This window comes from Mobula hypostoma, chromosome 20, assembly GCF_963921235.1.
Source record: "Mobula hypostoma chromosome 20, sMobHyp1.1, whole genome shotgun sequence".
NCBI lineage: Eukaryota > Metazoa > Chordata > Chondrichthyes > Myliobatiformes > Myliobatidae > Mobula > Mobula hypostoma.
The window spans coordinates 42,938,023-42,960,893 of NC_086116.1; the positions used below are offsets into that span (position 1 = coordinate 42,938,023).

Sequence of the window (22,871 nt, forward strand, 5' to 3'; positions counted from 1 at the left end):
CGTTTCAGTGTATTTTGCCGCTAAAAACTGCATGATAATAGGTTTTGATAAAAATTTGTTTATTAAATATACCATTATTAGCACAAAAACGGCTTCTCCGTGGTGGGTTAGGGGCACCAAGTTAATGGGAGTGCGCATAATGGACAATCTCACCTGCTCCCTTACACCTTTTTAGTTATGAAATCACTGTAGCATTTCCACTTCTTGAGAAGGTTGAGGTGAGTGAAGCTCCCCCTGCCCCATTCTAATCACATTCTCCCAGACCACCATTGAGAGATTCCTAACCAGCTGCATCCCTGCCTGGTCTAGCAACTGCAAGGCAACTGACTGCAGTTCCCTACAAAGAATTGTGAAGGACTACTGAGAGGATGTGAGGACACCCGTCAGAGATATTTATCTGGAGCACTGCGCACACAGGGCCCTTAACATTGTCAGTGATCCCTCCCAACAGTCCAACAGTCTCTTTGAACTCCTACCGTCGGACAGATGGTACCATAGCATTAGGACAAGAACTGTTAGGATGGGAAACGGACACTTCCCCTAGGCTGTAAGACTACTGAACTCCCTGCCACCACCCAGGTCTCATCATCTTTGAAGCGACAGTAGACTTAAGCTGTTAGCTTTTGAACTTGAGTCGTAACTGCACCTTACTATTTGTGGTTATATTACTTGTGTTGTGTGTAAGTTATATGTATTATGTTGTGCATCTCGGTCAGGAGGAATATTGTTTAATTTGGAGGTATGCATGTGTATGGTTGAATGACGATTAATCTCGAATCGTTATCTTTGTTAAATTATTAAGTCTTTTACTCTGTTATAATCTTCAGACTTCACTCAGTCGGGGCTTCACGAAAAATATGAAGTTGGAGGCAGTTACCCTGTGTAACCTCGCGGAAATATGTGTAGCTTCAATCACAAAAGTAAAAGGACGCTTAATGTGGCTGCACCTTGAAGGTAAGATGATTGAATAGATTTGTTGGAAACAGCAGTAATTCAGCTTGTTCAGCCTTTGTGGTGCTTCTATGACAAGACTATGTATGTAGATTGTGTAAACCCATGCAGTATGGATACCAAAAGTATTTGTAAATTAAAAACTTCTTTACAACAACATTCAACAGATGAATAACATTTCAATCTTGAGCAAGCCTGGGGACATTCATGAAAAAGGGTTTTAATGGATTTTGGGGAATTCAGATAGAAGCAAGTTTTTGGAACCTATGCAAAATTAAATATATAGAATTTAGGAGCTTAAGTGACTGGTAATACCTATTTGAGATTTCAATAGACTGAGGAAATTAAATATTTATTGCTCTGTACATACATCTACTGATGCCTCTGGACACATCTTCAGTGATGTTTCTAGAATCATCGGATGTTTCGGGTCTTTCGACATCATCCACCCTCCTCCAGGTGACCCAGCCGGGGCTGATCAGACCTCAGCTTGAATATTATTTGAAAAACTGGACATGGGCTAAGTGTTTGTTTTGCTAAACTTGTTTTAGTTAGATTAGTTGAGGAGAATTTAAATTACAAACAACAGAAAATCTGCAGATGCTGGAAATGCAAGCAGTTCACACAAAATGCTGGAGGAACTCAGCAGGCCAGGCAGCATCTATGGAAATGAATTAACAGTCAACGTTTCGGACCAAGACCCTACATCAGTCCTGAAGGGTCTCAGCCTGAAACGCTGACTGTTTACTCATTTCCATAGATGCTACCTGGCCTGTGGAGTTCCTCCAGCATTTTGTCTATGTTGTGAGAATTTAAATTACTTTGAGGTGGAGGCAAGTAGAATGTCCCAGATTTAAATTTGTTTTAATAGTCCTCATTCCAGTCAGCAGATTCAGAGTGACCCCTTGAGCTGGAAATGTAGCTTACTAAAGATACATAAAATAAAAGTATCACAATTTGAGATGGGGAGTCGGGCAGGAACAAGCATGGGAGGAAATGTTCCTAGCAAGAACGTAAAGTGAAAACATAAGAAACAAGAACAGAAGTAAGCCTCTCAGACTCATTTAGTAAGGTCATGGCTGATCTATCTTTGACCTGAGCTTCAGATTCTTTCTGGACTCCATTGTAGATCAAAAACACTCTTGTGTGCACTTGGATACAGTCAGTGGCTACTTTATTAGGTACAGCTGTACATCTGCTCATTAATGCAAATATATAATCAACCAACCATATGGCAGCAACTCAGTACATAAAATCACGCAGACATGGTCAGGAGGTTCAGTTGTACAGGCCAAGCATCAGAGATGGGAAAGAAATGTGATCCAAGTAGCTTTCACCGTGGAACAATTGTTGGTCCGGATGAGGTGGTTTGAGTATCTCAGAAACTGCTGATCTCTTGGAATTTTCACACATAGTGGTCTCCAGAGTTTACAGAGAATGTTGTGTTTCAAAAAACACAAAACAACAACAGAAAGCATCCAGTTCCGTCGGTGGAAATGTCTCCTGAGTGAGAGGGCTCAGCAGAGAATGGCCAGACGAGTTTAATCTGAAAAGAAGGTGATAGTAACTCAAATAACCAGGCATTACAACAATGGTATGCAAAAGAGCATCTCTGGACATACAACACATCAAACGTTGAAGTGGGTGGGATATGGCAGCAGAAGACCACAGGCATGCAGAAATATACTTCATGGCCATGAGTGTACAATCAATCTTTGCATTTCTCAGGAGTAGGAAATTCCAGAGATTCACAACTGTCAGGGAGAGCAAATTTCTTCCCATCTTCAGCTTAAATAGACAACCCCTCATCTAAAACTCTGTTCCCCAATTCCAAATTACCTGACAAGAGGATGTTTCCTCCCAGCATCTACCTTGTCTAACCTCTTTCAGCTCATCCAAACCTGGGAATATTTAATATTTTCAGCTTTCTTTCCATATAATATATTCAAAGCTTTGCCTTTTTAATCTAGAAGATGGCACATACTCTGGAATAATGATGATAAGGTCTGCTGATTGAAGCATTCCTTAAGGTAATTAATAGAAATGTTAATACCTGCTATGATAATGCTCTGAGGTTGGGGGTGTTGTGGATAGTGTGGAGGGCTGTCAAAGGTTACAGCAGGACATTGATAGGATGCAAAACTGGGCTGAGAAGTGGCAGATGGAGTTCAACCCAGATAAGTGTGAGATGGTTCATTTTGGTAGGTCAAATATGATGGCAGAATATAGTATTAATGGTAAGATTCCTGGCAGTGTGGAGGATCAGAGGGATCTTAGCATCCGAGTCCATAGGACACTCAAAGCTGCTGCACAGGTCGACTCTGTGGTTAAGAAGGCATATGGTACATTTGCCTTCATCAATCGTGGGATTGAGTTTAGGAGCTGAGAGGTAATTTTGCAGCTATATAAGACCCCAGTCAGACCTCACTTGGAGTACCACTCACAACACGCTGGAGGAACTCAGCAGGTCGGGCAGCATCCGTGGAAACGATCAGTCGACGTTTTGGGCCGGAACCCTTCGTCAGGACTGTAGGGGGAAGGGGCAGAGGCCCTATGAAGAAGGTGGGGGGAGGGTGGGAAGGAGAATGCTGGTAGGTTCCAGGTGAAAAACCAGTAAGGGGAAAGATAAAGGGGTGGGGGAAGGGAAGCAGGGAGGTGATAGGCAGGAAATAGTCATAGTAATACTTTATTGATCCCGGGGGGAGGGGGGGGAAGGTGAAGAAAGAATAGAGGAAAACACAATGGGTAGTAGAAGGAGGGCGGAACCAAGAGGGAGGTGGTAGGCAGCTGGGGGAGGGAGCAGAATGACATAGGGATAGGGGGAGGGAATTACCGGAAGTTGGAGAATTCTATGTTCATACCAAGGGGCTGGAGACTACCTAGACGGTATATGAGGTGTTGCTGCCCCAACCTGAGTTTAGCCTCATCATGGCAGTAGAGGAGGCCATGTATGGACATATCTGAATGGGAGTGGGAAGCAGAGTTGAAGTGGGTGGCTACTGGGAGATCCTGGAACCTACCAGCCTTCTCCTTCCCACCCTCCCCCCACCTTCTTTATAGGGCCTCTGCCCCTTCCCCCTACAGTCCTGACAAAGGGTTCCGGCCCGAAATGTCGACTGGTCGTTTCCACGGATGCTGCCCGACCTGTTGAGTTCCTCCAGCGTGTTGTGAGTGTTGCTTTGACCCCAGCATCTGCAGATTATTTTGTGCTCACTTGGAGTACTGTGCTCAGTCCTGGTCGCCTCACTACAGGAAGGATGTGGAAACCAGAGAAACTGTGCAAAGGATGTTGCCTGGATTGGGGAGCATGCCTTATGACAATAAGTTGAGTGAACTCGACCTTTTCTCCTTGGAGCGACAGATGATGAGAGGTGACCTGATAGAGGTGTACAAGATGATGAGAGGCATTGATCATGTGGATAGTCAGATGCTTTTTCCCAGGACTGAAATGGCTAACATGAGAGGGCATAGTTTTAAGGTGCTTGGAAGTAGGTACAGAGGAGATGTCAGGGGTAAGTTTTTTTTTACGCAGAGCATGGTGAGTGCATGGAATGGGTTGCCGGCAACGGTGGTGGAGGTGGATACGATGGGATCTTTTAAGAGACTCCTGGATAGGTACATGGAGCTTAGAAAAATAAAGGGCTGTGGGTAACCCTAGGCAATTTCCAAGGTAAGGACATGTTTGGCACAGCTTTGTGGGCCGAAGGACCTGCATTGTGCTGTAGGTTTTCTATGTTTCTATGATATGTCAGATTTGGACAAGAGAGGTTAAAGAGGTTGCTGCTTCACCTGGAAGGAGCTTTCTCAGTTAGTGGAGACTTGGAGTCATAGAACTATACAGCACAGAAACAGGTCCTTCTGCCCATCTAGACCATGCTGATTGCTTAATGTCATTTCCTATACACAAGTGTAAGGAGAACAAAATATTCTGCCAAATCCCAACAACCTACACCTGGATTATAGCCCCACCTCTCCCATCCATGTACCTATCCAAATTTCTCAAGTTTTGAAATTGAACCTTCATCCACAACTTGCTCTGGCAGCTTATACTCTCTGAATGAAGAAGATCCCCATCATACTCCCATTAAACATATCATCTTTCACCCTTAACCCATGACTTCTGCTTAAGTCTCACCCAACCTCAGTGGAAAAAGTCTGATTGCATTTAGTATTAAGGGGAATAGAGCGTAGGGATTGTATTGACTAGGTACTGTGGTTCCTTGGAAGGAGTTGATAAATAACTGACTTCGTGTTGACTTACCTGAGATGTACCAGCTGGGGTTAAGCAATATCATAATAACCAAGGTCAGGTGCACGTTGAATTAACATTTCCCAGCAATATCCTCATGAAGGAATAATGTCGTGATATTCATGTCCAACGCAGAAAATGTTTCATCCACAAAAGCATAACTGACTTGTGGGAAATACAACTTCCATACACAGAATTTTGAGTTGTATCTACAACCAAATTTCATAGTAATTTTCTGTCTTCCCCAGGTCTGTAGTCAATTTGAATTTCAAATAGTAAGAGAAAGAAATCGGAAGAGATGTGTTTTTATACAATATAAGTAGGATCAAAGCCAGTGAACCAGACTTGTTTCATTGATTGGCCGGGAACTTGGAGTTGTAATAACTTCAGAATTATCAGTGCTCTGTGAAACTGATAGGAATTTACGATATCTGTAAAGGTGCAGTTAGTAGAAAAGCAAAAATTCTATCAGTAATACTTCGCTTCTCTATAAGATGTTCTATGGTAGATTTCACAGAATGGCTGATTGATACCAACTTTATGCACTATAGTCATGGTGCCAGATCTGATATGCTTAAGCTTATTATCTGAGTTTCTAGCAGTATATTAAATCATAATTACTGCTGAACAATCTCTGGCCTTGAAAACTGTGACAATGATTCCTTCAAAAGAGTATTTAAAACTGCACAGTGTTCAAAATAGATTTTATTTTATTTTATTTCTTAATTCTTTGATTAATCCTATTTATATAGCTTAATTGTTTTCAGTGTCATTTCAATTAAAATGCAACTGAATGTGTGTAAGAGGGAAAGTGAAGATTAGATGTTGAATTTCTGCTTGATTGGCTAAGACTGCTAAGAGAACACCAAATCTATGTTCATTAACTCTATGATTATAAACCCTTTTAAATTGATGCATTCTGAAAGAATTCAGTTAATAAAGTGAGACCATTTTAATCCTGAATCTTTCTGAGAATGGATCAACAGTAAAAGAAGACTAGAAAAAATGTGTGCTAGTGTTAATATACCTGCTAAAACATCACCAAAATAGAAACATGAGGCAATCTGAGATTTCTAGAGATGCTGCCTGGCCTGCTGTGTTCACCAGCAACTTTAATGTGTGTTGACCAAAATACGGTTGTGTTTTGATGTACCTTTGTTCTTAATTTTAACTACTAGGTGTCTTGGAAGATATTTTACATTTTAGTTTATCCATTGGTATGGTATTGGACAAGCTTTAACCTGTTTCATTGTACTTCCACTAAGTGAGTTCTGACACCATAAAATATAGGAGAAGACAGAGGCTATTAGCCAGCTGGTGGCGTAGTGGCATCAGCGCCGGACTTCGGAGCGAAGGCTCCTGAGTTCGAACCCAGCCGGCTCCCCAGGCACGCTTTCCATCAGTGCTGGGTTGAGCGTCGAACTAGCAACGTACCTCGTAAAAAAAGAAATTGCCTGCTGCGGAAACAGCAAAAAAGTTGATGGCCTATGCTCTCTCGAGAGTTTAGAAGACAATTTCCTTTTCCTTCCAGAGGCTATTTGGCCCATCAAGTATGCGCCACTGTTTTTTTTTCTAGTGCTATTCTCCTGTCTCCTTCCCATAAGCTTTAACCCCTTTACCATCAATCTCTGCTTTAAATAAACCCAATGACTTGGCCTCTACAGCCATCTATGGCAACCAGTTCTGCAGATTCACCACCCTGATTGAAGAAATAACTCTATCTCAGTTTTAAAGGGATGTCCCTTTATTCCCTGAAGCTGTTCTTAAGCTTTATTTGGAAACAAAGCTTAAGAATCATCTGGAGATTTGGAAATCAGAATAGAGAAACAACGAATAAGTGCTGAACTGTCGGAAGTGGCTGAGATGGTATCATAAATGTTACCTAGATACTTGAATGTGTCACAAAGGATTGCAATATATTGATTAGCATGATTCTACCCAGAAATGCCATAATCTTGATTATACTCTGGAGCAAAATGACAAGTGAGTGCAATGTCATAAAATTCCCAGGTAACACACAAAATGCTGGAGGAAGCAGACCAGGCAGCATCTACGGAAAAAAGTACGTCATCATTTCAGGCGGAGGGTCAAGGGGATGGGAAATGGTGAAGGGGGAGGGGTGGGGTTAGGCATTACTGGAAGTTTGAGAAATCCAACATGTCCAATTCCAGTATGTCCATCCATGGCCTCCTTCACTGTCTTGATGAGGCCCCACTTAGTTTGGAGGAACAACACCTTGTATTCTGTTTGGGTAGCCTCCAACCTGGTGGCATGAACATTGATTTCTAGAACTTGCAGTAATGCCTCCACCCGCCTTCACCATTTCCCATCCCCTTGTCCCTCTGTCATGTTATCTCCTTGCCTGCCCATCATCTCCCTCTGGTGCTCCTTCCTCTGCCCCACTCTTTTTTTCCTTTCTTCTGTGGCCTTCTGTCTCTTTCACCAATCAACTTCCTAGCTCTTTGCTTCATCCGCCCCCCCCCCAAGTTCAACCTATCGCCTGGTGTTTCTCTCTCCCCTCCCTCCCGCCTTTCAAATCTACTCCTCAGCTTTTTTTCTCCAGTCCTGCTGAAGGGTTTCGGCCCGAAACATCGACTGTGCTTTTTTTTTCCATAGATGCTGCCTGGCCTACTGAGTTCCTCCAGCATTAGGAGTGTTCGCAGACAAAACCCTAAACATCATTTGTAACAATTTCAAATGCTCCCGAGGTTGACTAACTTTACCTCGTATAGAGATGTGCTCTGATTCTGGTTCGTATCTGGTTTTGTAGGGTGGGGAGGGGTTGGGGCAGTGGAGATTGCTGTCATTTGGTTAGTAAGCCATCACCACTTTATCATTTCCTGTCAGTGGCTTTATGTACAGACACTCCAGTGCCTAGCATCACTTTATGAGTGTATAATCATTCTATGTATATAAAATGTTTTGTGTATTTATCGAGTTTTTTATTTATTCATTATCTATTGTGTTGTCTCATTTACAGTTGTGTACGGGAAATGACATTAAACAATCTTGAATACTTGAATAACCAAACCTGACAATTGATATCGCAGTTTGACAACTATGACTAGTAACTCGCAGACAGCTAGTAAATTTTAAAAGAAAATGGAAAAATAAAAGTGGGTTGAAAGTGATTACTATTCCAAAGCAAAAGCATAATATTCGGAGCAGTCCTAAGGCTATGCAGTATCTGTGGAAAGAGAAACAGAATTTAAGTTTCAGGTCAAAGATAATTTTTCAGTACTTGGTAAGAGGGGATAAGCACGTTGTTTAAGTAGCAGAGGAGTTGGACTGCAAAAAATCAGTTAGTGGGAGCATGAGAGAAAGTGGTGATTTCACTTAGGTTCGTGGCTGTCGGTTGAAAAAGGCAGCGCTTCGCGGCAGTTTTCAGTGTTGTACTGCGCCCAATCAGTGAACAGGATTCATTAGAAAGGGTGAATAAAAATAAAGCAAGCAGAGTGGCCATTGTATGAGTGGGTCAGTGTCGGAGTGTATTTGGCTCATCAGGCATGGTTGAGATAGGTTTCTTCTTTATTCTTCGTTTCTCATCTGTTGGAGCACAGTGCAGTGAGAATGGCTCCAGAGGCTGTGTTTTGTATTGTGTGTGAGATGTGGGAATTCTGGGAGGCCTCCCTCAGCCTCCTGGATAACCGCATGTGCACCAGGTCAGGAACTCCAAGCTGCAGAACCTCGGAGAACGTGAGAACCTCGAAGCTCGGTGACCTTCAGCTCATATGGGAGACTGAGGAAATGATAGATAGGAACTACAGTGAGGTAGTCACCCCAGAGTTGCAGGAGGCATGTAACGGGGTGGCACTGAGGAGAAGGAAGGAAAATGGATAGCCAGGGCAGAGTGCCCCTTTGGATTGTTGCCTGTGCTATGTACCAGTAAGGGCAAGAATAGGGTGACTTGGCAGATGAATGTATGGCTGAGAAATTGGTGCAGGGGCCAGGAGTTCATATTTCTGGATCATTGGGATCTCTTCTTGGGAGTGTATGACCAGTACAAAAGGGGCGGATTACACCTGAACCTGAGGGGGACCAATATCCTTGTAGGCAGGTTTGCTAGAGCTGTTTGGGCGAGTTTAAACTAATTTGGCAGGGGATTGGGAACCAGAGTAATAATGCTGAAGAAGAGATATTTGGTTTTAAAAGCTGAGGCTGTGTGTACTGAGACTGCTGCCAATGGCAGGCTAATGATATTGCAGTCAACAGGATGAGTTCCAACTTAAAAGCCGGACAAAATCAAAAAGAGTAACAAATACAGGAATGAAGGTGTTATATTTGAATGCACGCAGTATACGGAATAAGGCAGATGAACTTTTAGCACAGTTGCAGATTGCCATGTATGACATTGTGGGCAGCACTGAATAGTGGCTGGAGGAAGATTACAGCTGGGAGCTTCACATTCAAGGATACACATTGTATCACAAGGAGAGGCAGGTAGGCAGAGAGGGTGGAGGTGGCTATGCTGGTTAAAAAATGAAGTCAAATCATTAGAAGCAGGCAACATGAGATCAGAAGGTATAAAATTGTTGTGGGTAGAGCTAAGAAACTACAAGGGTAAAACGACCCTGATGGGAGTTGTATATAGACCTTCAAACAATAGCAAAGATGTGGTCTACGTATTACAACAGGAGACAGAAAATGCATGTCAAAAGGGCAATGTTACGATAGACATGGTGGATTTTAATATGCAAGTACATTGGGAAAATCAGGTTGGTGCTGGATCCCAAGAGGGGGAATTTCTAGAATGCCTATGAGATGGCTTTTTAGGACAGCTCATGGTTGAGCACCCAGGGGATCAGCTATTCTGGATTGGGTGATGTGCAATGAACCAGATTTGCTTAGAGAGTTAAAGGTAAAAGAACCCTTAGGCAATGATCATAATATGGTAGAATTCACAGTTTGAGAAGGAGAAGCTAAAGTCAGATGTATCAATATTACAATGGAGTAAAGGCAATTACAGAGGCTTGAGAGTGGAGTTGGCCAAAATTGATTGGAAGGGAACATCAGCAAAGATGATGGCAGAGTAGCAATAGCTGGAGTTCCTGAGAGCATTTCAGAAGGCACAGGATAGATAACTCCCAGAGAAGAAGTATTCTAAAGGTAAGATGGATGCAACCATGGCTGACAAGAGAAGTGAAAACCAACATAAAAGCTAAAGAACAGGAATTCTGCAGATGCTGGAAATTCAAGCAACATACATCAAAGTTGCTGGTGAACGCAGCAGGCCAAGCAGCATCTATAGGAAGAGGCGCAGTCGACGTTTCAGGCCGAGACCCTTCGTCAGGACTAACTGAAGGAAGAGTGAGTAAGGGATTTGAAAGCTGGAGGGGGAGGGGGAGATCCAAAATGATAGGAGAAGACAGGAGGGGGAGGGATAGAGCCGAGAGCTGGACAGATGATAGGCAAAAGGGGATACGAGAGGATCATGGGACAGGAGGTCCGGGAAGAAAGACAAGGAGGGGGGGGTGACCCAGAGGATGGGCAAGAGGTATATTCAGAGGGACAGAGGGAGAAAAAGGAGAGTGAGAGAAAGAATGTGTGCATAAAAATGAGTAACAGATGGGGTACGAGGGGGAGGTAATATACCTCTTGCCCATCCTCTGGGTCACCTCCCCCTCCTTGTCTTTCTTCCCGGACCTCCTGTCCCATGATCCTCTCGTATCCCCTTTTGCCTATCATCTGTCCAGCTCTCGGCTCTATCCCTCCCCCTCCTGTCTTCTCCTATCATTTTGGATCTCCCCCTCCCCCTCCAGCTTTCAAATCCCTTACTCACTCTTCCTTCAGTTAGTCCTGACGAAGGGTCTCGGCCTGAAACGTCGACTGCGCCTCTTCCTATAGATGCTGCTTGGCCTGCTGCGTTCACCAGCAACTTTGATGTATGTTACATAAAAGCTAAAGGGAGGACATATAATAGACCAAAATTAAATGGAAAGTTAAGCGGATTGAGAAATTTTTAAAAACCAATAGAAAGCAACAAAAAAGTCATAAAGAAGGAAAAGACAGAGTACTAAGGTAAGCAAGCCAATAATATTAAAGAGGATACCAAAGGTTTCTTCAGATATATAAAGTGTAAAAGAGAGGCAATGGTGGGTATTGGACTGCTGGAAAGGTAGTAATGGGAGACAAGGAAATGGTGCACGAATTGAATAAGTATTTTGCATCATTCTTCATTGTGGAAGACAATAGCAGTATGCCAGAAGTTTGAATGTCAGGGGCTAGAGGATATTCTAGGGAGAGGATGCTTGAGAAACAGAAAGGTCTGAAAGTAGATAAGTCACCCTGACCAGATGGTCTACAGCACAAGGTTCTGAAAGAGTTGGCTGAAGAAATTGGGGAGGCTTTAGTGTTGATCTTTCAAGAATCAACAGATTCTGGCTTAGTTCCGAAGAACTGGAAAATTGTAAAATCCACTCCACTTCTAAAGAAGGGAGAGGGGCAGAAAAATGAAAATATAGACTAGCTAGTCTGAGTGGTCAGGAAGATGTTGGAGTTGATTGTTAAGGAAGTGGTTTTGGGGTGGTTGGAGGCACATGATAATGAAGGCCGTAGTCAGCATGGTTTCTTCAAGGGAAAGTCTTGACTGACAAATCTGTTGTGATTTCTTGAAAGAATTGCAAGTAGGATAGACAAAGGAGAATCGGTGGATGTTGTGTACTTGGATTTTCAGAAGACATTGACAAGGTGCTACACATGAGGCAGCTTAACAAGTTAAAAGCCCATGGTGTTTAGGAAAAGTACTGGCATAGATAGAGCATTGGCTGATTGGCAGGAGACAAAGAGTGTGTATAAAGGGAGCCTTTTCTGGTTGGTTGCCAGTGACAGTGGTGTTCCACAATTGTCTGTGTTGGGACTTCTTTTTACGTTGTATGTCAATGATGAAATTAATGGCATTGTAAACCAAATTTGTGGATGATACGAAGATAAATGGAGGGGCAGTGGTGCTGAGAAAGGAAAGAGGCTACAAACAGACTTAGACAGAATGGGAGAATGGGCAAAGAAGTGGCAGGTGGAATACATTGTTGGGACGGGTATAGTCATACACTTTGGTAGAAGAAACAAGCATAGAATATTTTCTAAATGGAGAGAAAATTCAAAAATTGGAGATGTAAAGGGACTTGGGAATCCTCGTGCAGGATTCCCTAAATGTTAAGTTGCGGGTTCAGTCGGTGGTGAGGAAGGCAAATGCAGTGTTAGCATTCATTTCAAGAAGACTGGAATATAAAAGCAAGGATATAATGTTGAGACTTTATAAGGTACTGGTGGCACCTTACTTGGAGTATTGAAAGTAGTTTTGGGCTCCTTATCTAAGAAAAGATGTGGCTGCCATTGGAAGGTGTTCAGAGGAAGCTCACAAAAATAATTCCAGGATTGAAAGGCTTGTCATATGAAGAGCATTTGGTGGATCATCAGAAGAACATAGGGTGACCTCATTGAAACCTATCAAACAGTGAAAGGTCTTGAAAGAGTGGATGTGGTGAGGATGTTTCCTATGGTGGGTGAGTTCACGTCCACAGCCTCAGAATAGAGAGACATCCCTTTAGAATGGAGATGAGGAATTTCTTCAGCCAGAGACTAGTGAATCTATAGAATTCATTGCCACAGGCAGCTGTGGAGGCAGTCATTGGGTATATTTAAGGCAGAGGTTGATAGAATCTTGATTAGTCAGGGCATGACAGGGTACAATAGAAGGCAGGGGATTGGGGCTGAGGGGGAAATGGATCAGCCATGATGAAATGGCGGAGTGGACTCAACGAGCCAAATGTTCTAATTCTGCTCCTGTATCTTATGGTCTGTTGTCTTGTGGAGAAGATGAGGAAGAAGAAAGGGTGGGACAAAGGGACTGTCTCTGACAGTACAAGGCTAGGTCAAATGGGTTAATGTTAGATAATTATAGTTCTGTCTTTGTGTTGCTAATAACAAAGTCGTGTGTCAAGCTGGGTTGTATTACTGGATATATGGATAATTCTGGTATAGATGGAGAAAATGAGTTACTTGCTGAAAGATTCCACTATTTTTCGTTTTTGTTTCAGATCGCCAGAATTGACAGGTTTTTAAGTATTCAAGCAACTTTTAAATAAATTGTAATGTAGTTTCTGATTTGTTTGCTGTCTTTGTACTAATTTGATCAATAGAGTTGCTAAATATTTAAAATAGTATTATACTCTCTTATAAATAAACAAAGTTGAAAGAATAACATTGGAAGTGCATTGCAATTAATAATAAAAATTATTCTACTTATAAAATATATACATATTGCTCTTTAAAAAGTTGCATTTCTCAAGAAAGGCATGTCTAAAGTCATCTTTCCATGAAAATTTGATTTTAAATCTATCTATCTGTATATATCTCTATCTATATGTATATCTTATTATCCATTATATAGCAAACACCTTCTTTCTCTTGCAAGGAAGACAGTATTAAAAAGTGCTTGGAAATATCTTCCAAGAAGTAAGAGAATTTATATCTGTCATCATCTATGGATGTGTAGATGATGCTTAAGTACATTTTAAAAATTCACATACCATTTGATCACTTGCTATTTTGTAACCCTGAGTCAAACTTTCAGAAGGATAAGTCATCTAGCACTGTGAAGCGTACTGACTTACAAGCATTAAGTGGGTTATCTATATGCTTTTTATTGTAACATATCCCTGTAGAGGGTGGGAGAACAAAGCATTAATGTCCAATTGATGGTGCTCCCTTTTATTTCACTGGTATAGTGCTCACAATTCAAGTTAAACAGCTTGTGCTGCATTTCGTTTGCTCTTTGTCTTTTCTGCTGAGAGATCAATTCACTTCCTCCAAATTCTAAAAGTAGAATGCTAAAAGTAGCCTCATTCATATGCGATGGGTATGATAGATGAGGTGTTCTCGGTTTAGGAGCTGTAAAGATCTGTAATCTGAACCCGTTTATTTGCTCCAAGATCCCAAATTTTTATTTATTGTAATTATTATTACATTACACTGTGCTGCAGTACTGGGTTTGTATGTTTTCCCCATGATTGCAAGTGGTTTCCCCCTCACAGTCCAAGTTTGGACTGGTTAGTAGGTTAATTGGTCATTGTAAATTGTCCCTTTGGTCAGGCAAGGGTTAAATAGACGGGTTGCTGGACAGTGCAGCTCGTTGGGCCAGAAGGCCCTATTCTGCACTCTATCTCAAAATTGATCGTTTTCTGTTGGCGTCATTCACCTGGCTCCAAGGTGAGAAAGGAAATAATTATTAATTGATAATTGTGTTTGGCCACTTGAACAAGGTGTTCAGGTAGATTTTTAACAGTCATTTTGCCATCTATGCTGAAGGTTGAAAAATATCAACACTGAAAGTGTAACTTATAAAAACACTCACATTCACTTAAAGCAACACACATCAAAGTTGCTGGTGAACGCAGCAGGCCAGGCAGCATCTCTAGGAAGAGGTACAGTGGACGTTTCGGGCCGAGACCCTTCGTCAGGACTAACTGAAAGAAGAGTTAGTAAGAGATTTGAAAGGGGGAGGAGGGGGAGATCCAAAATGATAGGGGAAGACAGGAGGGGGAGAGATGGAACCAAGGGCTGGACAGTTGATAGGCAAAAGGGATATGAGAGGATCATGGGACAGGAGGCCTAGGGAGAAAGAAAAGGGGGGGAACACAGAGGATGGGCAAGGGGTATAGTGAGAGGGACAGATACCTCCTCTTATTTACCCCTCGATCGTGACCTCACTAAGGAGCACCAGGCCATTGTCTCCTACACTATCACCGACTTTATTCGCTCAGGGGATCTTCCATCCACTGCTACCAACCTTATAGTTCCCACACCCCGCACTTCCTGTTTCTACTTCCTACCCAAGATCCACAAACCTGCCTGTCCTGGCAGACCCATTGTCTCGGCTTGCTCCTGCCCCACCGAACTCATTTCTGCATACCTCGACACAGTTTTATCCCCCCTTGTTCAATCCCTTCCTACCTATGTTCGTGACATGCTCTTAAACTTTTCAATGATTTTAAGTTCCCTAGCCCCCACCGCTTTATTTTCACCATGGATGTCCAGTCCCTATATACTTCCATCCCCCATCAGGAAGATCTCAAAGCTCTCCGCTTCTTTTTGGATTCCAGACCTAATCAGTTCCCCTCTGCCACCACTCTGCTCCGTCTAGCGGAATTAGTCCTTACTCTTAATAATTTCTCCTTTGGCTCCTCCCACTTCCTCCAAACTAAAGGTGTAGCTATGGGCACCCATATGGGTCCTAGCTATGCCTGCCTTTTTGTTGGCTTTGTGGAACAGTCTATGTTCCAAACCTATTCTGGTATCTGTCCCCCACTTTTCCTTCGCTACATCGACGACTGCATTGGCGCTGCTTCCTGCACGCATGCTGAGCTGGTTGACTTCATTAACTTTGCCTCCAACTTTCACCCTGCCCTCAAGTTTACCTGGTCCATTTCTGACACCTCCCTCCCCTTTCTAGATCTTTCTGTCTCTATCTCTGGAGACAGCTTATCTACTGATGTCTACTATTAGCCTACTGACTCTCACAGCTATCTGGACTATTCCTCTTCTCACCCTGTCTCTTGCAAAAATGCCATCCCCTTCTCGCAATTCCTCCGTCTCTGCCGCATCTGCTCTCAGGATAAGGCTTTTCATTCCAGGACGAGGGAGATGTCCTCCTTTTTTAAAGAAAGGGGCTTCCCTTCCTCCACCATCAACTCTGCTCTCAAATGCATCTCCCCCATTTCACGCACATCTGCTCTCACTCCATCCTCCCACCACCCCACTAGGAACAGGGTTCCCCTGGTCCTCACCTACCACCCCACCAGCCTCGGTCCAACATATTATTCTCCGTAACTTCCGCCACCTCCAATGGGATCCCACCACTAAGCACATCTCCCCCCCCCTCCGCTTTCCACAGAGATTGCTCCCTACACGACTCCCTTGTCTATTTGTCCCCCCCCATCCCTCCCCACTGATCTCCCTCCTGGCACTTATCCTTGTAAGTGGAACAAGTGCTGCACATGCCCTTACACTTCCTCCCTTACCACCATTCAGGGCCCCAAACAGTCCTTCCAGGTAAGGCAACACTTCACTTGTGAGTCGGCTGGGGTGATATACTGCGTCCGGTGCTCCCAATATGGCCTTCTATATATTGGTGAGACCCGACGCAGACTGGGAGATTGTTTCGCTGAACACCTACCCTCTGTCCGCCAAAGAAAGCAGGATCTCCCAGTGGCCACACATTTTAATTCCACGTCCCATTCCCATTCTGATATGTCTATCCACGGCCTCCTCTACTGTAAAGATGAAGCCACACTCAGGTTGGAGGAACAACACCTTATATTCCGTTTGGGTAGCCTCCAACCTGATGGCATGAACATTGACTTCTCAAACTTCCACTAATGCCCCACCTCCCCCTCGTACCCCATCTGTTATTTATTTTTATACACACATTCTTTTTCTCTCTCTTTCTCTCTCTGTCCCTCTGACTATACCCCTTGCCCATCCTCTGGGCTTTTCTCCCCTCCTCCCCCTTTTTCTTCTCCCTGGGCCTCCTGTCCCATGATCCTCTCATATCCCTTTTGCCAATGAACTGTCCAGCTCTTGGCTCCATCCCTCCCCCTCCTGTCTTCTCCTGTCATTTCGGATCTCCCCCTCCCCCTCCCCCTCCCACTTTCAAATACCTTACTAGCTCTTCTTTCAGTTAGTCCTGACGAAGGGTCTTGGCCTGAAACGTCGACTGTACCTCTTCCTAGAGATGCTGCCTGGCCTGCTGCATTCACCAGCAACTTTGATGTGTGTTGTTTGAAATTCCAGCGTCTGCAGATTTCCATTCACTTAATCCTTATGTCAGCTACGGCTTCTGATTTGCCCTCACAGAGACCTGTTTAACAATAGTGAAGTCCTCAATGTACTTCTCTATATAGCCAGTCAAAACTTCCACATATTCATGAATGTTAGTAAGACCACAAGACATGGGGGAGCCAAACCCTAACCCTGACCCATTGAGTCTACTCCACCATTTCATCATGGCTGATTTATTATCCCTCTCAGTCCCATTCTCCTGCCTTTTCCCCATAAACTTTGATGCCTTGACTGATCAAGAACTTTTCAACCTCCACTTTAAATATACCCACTAACTTGGCATGAATTCCGCAGATTCACCTCCCCCTGGCTAAATAAATTCCTCCTCATCTCTGTTAAATAATAGATGTTCCTCCATTCTGAGGCTGTGCCTGCTCTCATCCTAGACTCCCACACTGAAGCATCCTCTCCACATCCATTCTAACTGCGCCTTGCATTATTCAATAGGTTTCAATGAGATCCCCCCTTCATTCTTCTAAACTCCCAGCAAGTACAGGCCCAGTGTCAATGTGCTGGTTGTAGAGGAAGCCACCTCTCTAAATGTGTTCCAGTCCATGTATATTGGATCTGCTGACTTAATGTCTGAGAATATTAAGATGGAGGTAACTAAAGACAGTGTACACAAAGGTATCCTTGGGTAATAAGTCATAATACTGGGTGCTAATGTGTATTACTTGGGGAAATTGCTCAGTGTAACACATTTTTCCAGAGCCCTCTCGTGGAGTGTGGCATGTTGTGTTTGCCCTGTGATTGAATGCGGAATAATAATATATCAATAGTCTGTATGTGGCTAGAGCTGGGGTTAGGAGGAGTGAGGATCAGGAGCATGGGCCAGCATGTGCCTGGAATGTCGGTATGTTTCAGCCTGCACTATCCAACAAGCTTAATGGTGTCTGAATGCTCCGGTTATCCCAGGGAATTCTATGCCCCTAGATTTCACAAATCACAGAGGCTTAATGTGTAACTCGATTGCGTAGCATGCTTAACTCTTGAGATCCTGAAATAGGAATTCTAAGAAGTAGATTGGACATCAGAGGATGAATCTAAACTGCTAATCTCAATAAATAATATCGTGATGTAAACAAGATCAATCATATATATGTAAACCACAAGATCAAACCTTAGGCTTTTTTATAACGGTTAACTGAATAGAATAGAATAGAATTCAGAATAGAATTGAGTCATTTTTGGAGCTGTGGATTCCATATCAAGGAAGACATTCAGAGGTAAGAATAAAGCAGGTGTTATAAGATCTGCTAAAAGGTAAAGTATACAGGTGTCCCCCGCTTTTCGAACGTTCGCTTTACGAAACCTCACTGTTAAGAAAGAAAAAGCAGTGCGCGATAAAAGGCAGCGCGTGCCCCAAGCAGCCGCTCTCCCCGGATTCTCGCCGGCATTGCTTAAACACGAGCCTGTGAGCAGCCGTTTGTAAGATGAGTTCTATGGTATCTGAAAAGCCTAAAAGAGCTCGTAAGGGTGTTACACTTAGCATAAAACTAGACATAATTAAGCGTTTCGATCGTGGTGAACCAAGTAAGGACAAAGTGAGTTTGGCTTGTGGAAGCTGACGAACATGATGTTGAAGAGGTTTTGGCATCCCATGACCAAGAACTGACAGATGAAGAGCTGATGCAATTGGAAGAAAAAAGGATAACAATCAATACCGAATGAGTAATGATAAAATACGACTTTAATTTTGAAAGGATATGTCGGTTTAGGGGATATTTGCAGGATGGTTTGAGTCCTTACAAAGAACTGTGTGATAGAAAAATGCGCGAGGCTCAGCAGTCAAGCAAGCCTTCCACATCAGCCACAGCAGACGACGAACCTCGACCTCCGACATCGAGGCGGACAGTCATAGGAGAAGATGAGCTGCCTGCTCTAATGGAAACAGACGACGATGAGATGACACCCCAGTGTCCTACCACCACAACCTCCAGGCTACGGACAGACACCGATTCGCGGAGAATGCAACGGTAGCCGGGTGGCACACAGCACATCTTTAAGAAAAAAGCCGAAATAAACATGCTAATTAATTAGGTGCCGCCGACACGTAATTGTCGGCCCAGATCAGAGACGACGTAATCGGAAATCGGCACTGATCTGGGCCGACAATTACCTGCCTGGCGGCACCTAATTAATTAGCTTGTTTATTTCAGCTTTTTTCTTAAAGATATACTGTGTGCCTCCCGGCTACTGTTGCACCCCTGTATGCTTTGCGGCAGTGTATCGCTCGGCGGCCTGGAGGGTGGGGGCCACTGCACCACCCAACATGCGACGACTCAGTCTAACACACCATCATCAGTGTGCTCGCTGTCTTCCCGATTCCTGTAAGTGATACTACACTGTACATACATTATTTCTACTTTATATAGGCTGTGCATTTTTACGTGTTATTTGGTATGATTTGGCAGCTTCATAGCTTAAAAGTTACTGGAGAGTGCTTGCGTGAGACTTTCGCTACGGAGAACAGTTCAGTAATGATTGTGGAAAAGTATTTCTACTTTATATAGGCTGTGTATTTATCATATCATTCCTGCTTTTACTATATGTTACTGTTAATTTAGGTTTTGTGTGTTATTTGGCATGATTTGGTAGGTTATTTTTGGATCTGCGAATGCTCACAAAATTTTCCCATGTAAATAAATGGTAATTGCTTCTTCACTTTACGACATTTCGGCTTATGAACCGTTTCATAGGAATGCTCTACCTTCGGATGGCGGGGGAAACCTATATAATTTGACTGTAACCTGTATGGAAAGAGTTAACTGTGGTTCCTCCTTGGTATATGCTAAAATAAAATGGAAGTCTGTGAGACAAGATGGTGGGTGCTTGGAGTGGGATTGTTTTGAGAAATTTAAGGGAGTACAAGTCTGCAGCCATGATAATGGATAATGGTGAAAAACTTGTTTGTCTGGGAAAAGTGAGATCTTTGTGTATGTGTGCAGGTACCAAATGCATGAGAAAGTACTTGTAATGGATTTTGAAGGGTATAAAAAGGGGCACTTTCTTTGTGTGAAGGAGAGTTTTGTCATGGGCGAGGTCATGACCATTGCTAGTGCTAAGAGTTAAAGAAGATAGGGACAAGTACGTAGAGAGAGTTAAAAGATGTTGAATTGGAGAGACCAGGGGCTGTGTGAAAGTCTGTCAGCGTTCCACAGGCAGTTCATTTATGGATGTATTGTTTTGATTTCTGTACTGCTACTAATGTAGACATTTTTTTTTCTGTATTGCATTTGTGCTGGTTCTAATAAAGTGTTTTATTGTGGTTTGACACAAGTGCAATGCCTCCTGTTGTTTGCAAATGTGTATACAAATGCCCTGAACTGAGTGAGAAAGGAACACAGAACAAATTTTAAAATAGTTTTCGTGACACTCTACGCCCATTCATGTTTGGATTCGATAGATTTATTGGAAGTTGTAGGTAGTCGGGCTGCCTTCAAGAGGGAGAGGAATCATTTAATTAGAACGAGGTTGGGATCCACACATTTAACCAGCTTTGTCCTTTTTGTAAACTCACTTTTTCTTCCACAAGCCTGGTGAAAAACCTTGCTGCAAAAGGAAGAGCAGACATATGAGGGGAAAAGCTAATTGTCCTCAGAGCTTTCCATATGGGCCTGGGGTACCGGGATGGGAGCCAGGCTTGTCGATCAAGTTGACCTGGCACTAACTGTGCAATATGCAAGAGATTTTGACTGAGAACTAACCAAGCAAATTAAGGAATGGCCAGAGATTTTAAAGAGCCAAAATGTAAGCAAATATTAGTTCTAAGATTGCATACCAATAATGTTTATTATTTTTTATTAATCAAAGTAGTCACTGACTGCATCTGAATTCTCAATTGTCATTTTGTGCTTTGGGGGGTGGTGTGATTTAAATATCAACAGTATTTGAGAAGACAACCTTTCAAAATCAATGTTTTGTATGGATGCAGTGGTACTCTTGACAGTACTGTGGTAATTGTTCAAGATGTATTGCATCTTTGCAATTTAGTGATTTGTTCTTGATTCTGACGGTCATCTGTTGATGAATCTCTGAAATGTCTTCTGGAAATAATTCATTAAATATTCTTCCATACAAAGAAAAATAGGTGGGAGGGGGCTTTCAAATATATATGAAAAAAACAATTTCATTTAATATAAATATCATTACCCTGTAAGTGTGTGATATACATGTAATCAGATCTTTTTCTTACTAATATTGTTGAAATCAGACTAATATCATACATAGGGAAAATTGGTGGGCAGAATTTTAAATATTTCTTAATGCAATGTAGACAAGTTTAATTTTTGAGCAGTTTTGTTGAATGCCCCAGGTGTATAAAGTGTTGCTCATTTGTTAATTGTTTTGCATCTGTGTTTTAGCTTAATAGTTTATAGTGCCAGTGATCAGGGTTCAGTTTTTGTTTCTGCCTGTAAGGAGTTCATGTGTTCTTCCCGTGACTGCATAGGTCTCCACCTGGCGCTCCAATTTCCTCCTCATATACATTTCAAAGGCATATGGGTAGTAAGTTGTGGGCATGCCATGTTGGCCCTGAAAGCATGGTGACACTTGTAGGCTGCCCCCAGCACCTTCCAGTACTGTTGGTCATTGACGCAAATGGTTCATTTCACTGAATGTTTTGATGTACATGCGACAAATAAAGCTACTCTATCGAAGGACTTCATGGGTGTATTATCGTGGGTGCCCTTGATCCGTAAAGACTTGTTAATAATGCACGTACGTGAGCAAAGTGAGGTGTCAGAGACCATCTTAAAGGAGGAAAGAGAAGTAGAGAGGCAGAAACGTTGCGGGAGCTCGAGTGTTTAAGGCCTTGGCATCTGAAGGCCCAGCTGCCAAAAGTACAGCCACTAGAATCATAATATCATAGGGTGGACGTGGAGAGTGGGCGAGTTTAGGACTAGAGGACACAGCCTCAGAATACAATCATCATCATATCTTGTCACACCAGACAGCCAGCCACTCTAGTGTTGTTTGGTTGATGTTGAGCAGGTCAGTGTCAGCTAAATCAGGTGAGAGTGGGCAGTGGCGCAGAACGTGTTCAACGTTCTGCACCCTTCCGCCACACTCACAGGATTCGCTGATCTTTAAACCCCACTTCACCATATTGTCTCCCATCCTACAAACTCCCGCTCTCAGAATACAATGATGTCCCTTTAGAACAGAGTTGAGAAACAACTTTAGCCAGAGGGTGATGAATCTGTGGAACTCATTGTCATAGACGACTGTGGAGACCAAGTCGTTGGGTATAGGTCATTGGGAAGTTGATAGGTACTTGATTAATAAGGGTGTCAAAAGATACAGGGATAAGGCAGGCAAACTGGGTTTTGACATATAATCAGCCATATTGGAACGACGGAGCAGACTCAATGGGCCGAATAGCTTAATTCTAGTCATGTCTTATGGCGAGTAGGACTTAATGATCTCAGATTTTTAGAGCATGGAGCAGGAGGGTAAGCTTGGAATAAATTACAATATATGATCTCAGAGGTAGCAAAATTTAAGTTTCAGCACCCTGTGAGGTAAGGTATGGGATGAGGTGTAAGGGAAAGTTAGATGCAGTGGAGCCAGGCAGAACAGGTTAGAGTTGAACTAAAGCAATCTTCCTGATGACATTAATAGATTCAAGAGCCTGGGGCTGCCGTACCGAGACAGTCGGTTACTAAATTATTTCTTCAGTTCGCTTGTGATAAAGAATCTCAAATCATATGTTTTTGTACATGATATCAGAAACACTGAAAATGTTTATTATTGCATAAATAAATCTTGGATTATTTTACTTTTAACTGATTTAAAAGCTGAAGAAAAGCCCCCAAAGGACTACTCGGGGAAA

At 42.8% G+C, this 22,871-nt stretch overlaps 1 protein-coding gene across 4 annotated transcripts in view; it reads left to right on the plus strand.

The window, feature by feature from the left end:
- sfmbt2 (Scm like with four mbt domains 2) overlaps nucleotides 1-22,871 on the plus strand; it is a 226,853-nt gene that overhangs the window by 141,295 nt on the left and 62,687 nt on the right. For all 4 annotated transcript variants that reach the window (XM_063072736.1, XM_063072738.1, XM_063072739.1 and 1 more), the window contains one exon: nucleotides 828-954. In XM_063072736.1, coding sequence (XP_062928806.1) covers nucleotides 828-954 — 127 coding nt within the window. The remainder of the gene's footprint in view (nucleotides 1-827; nucleotides 955-22,871) is intronic.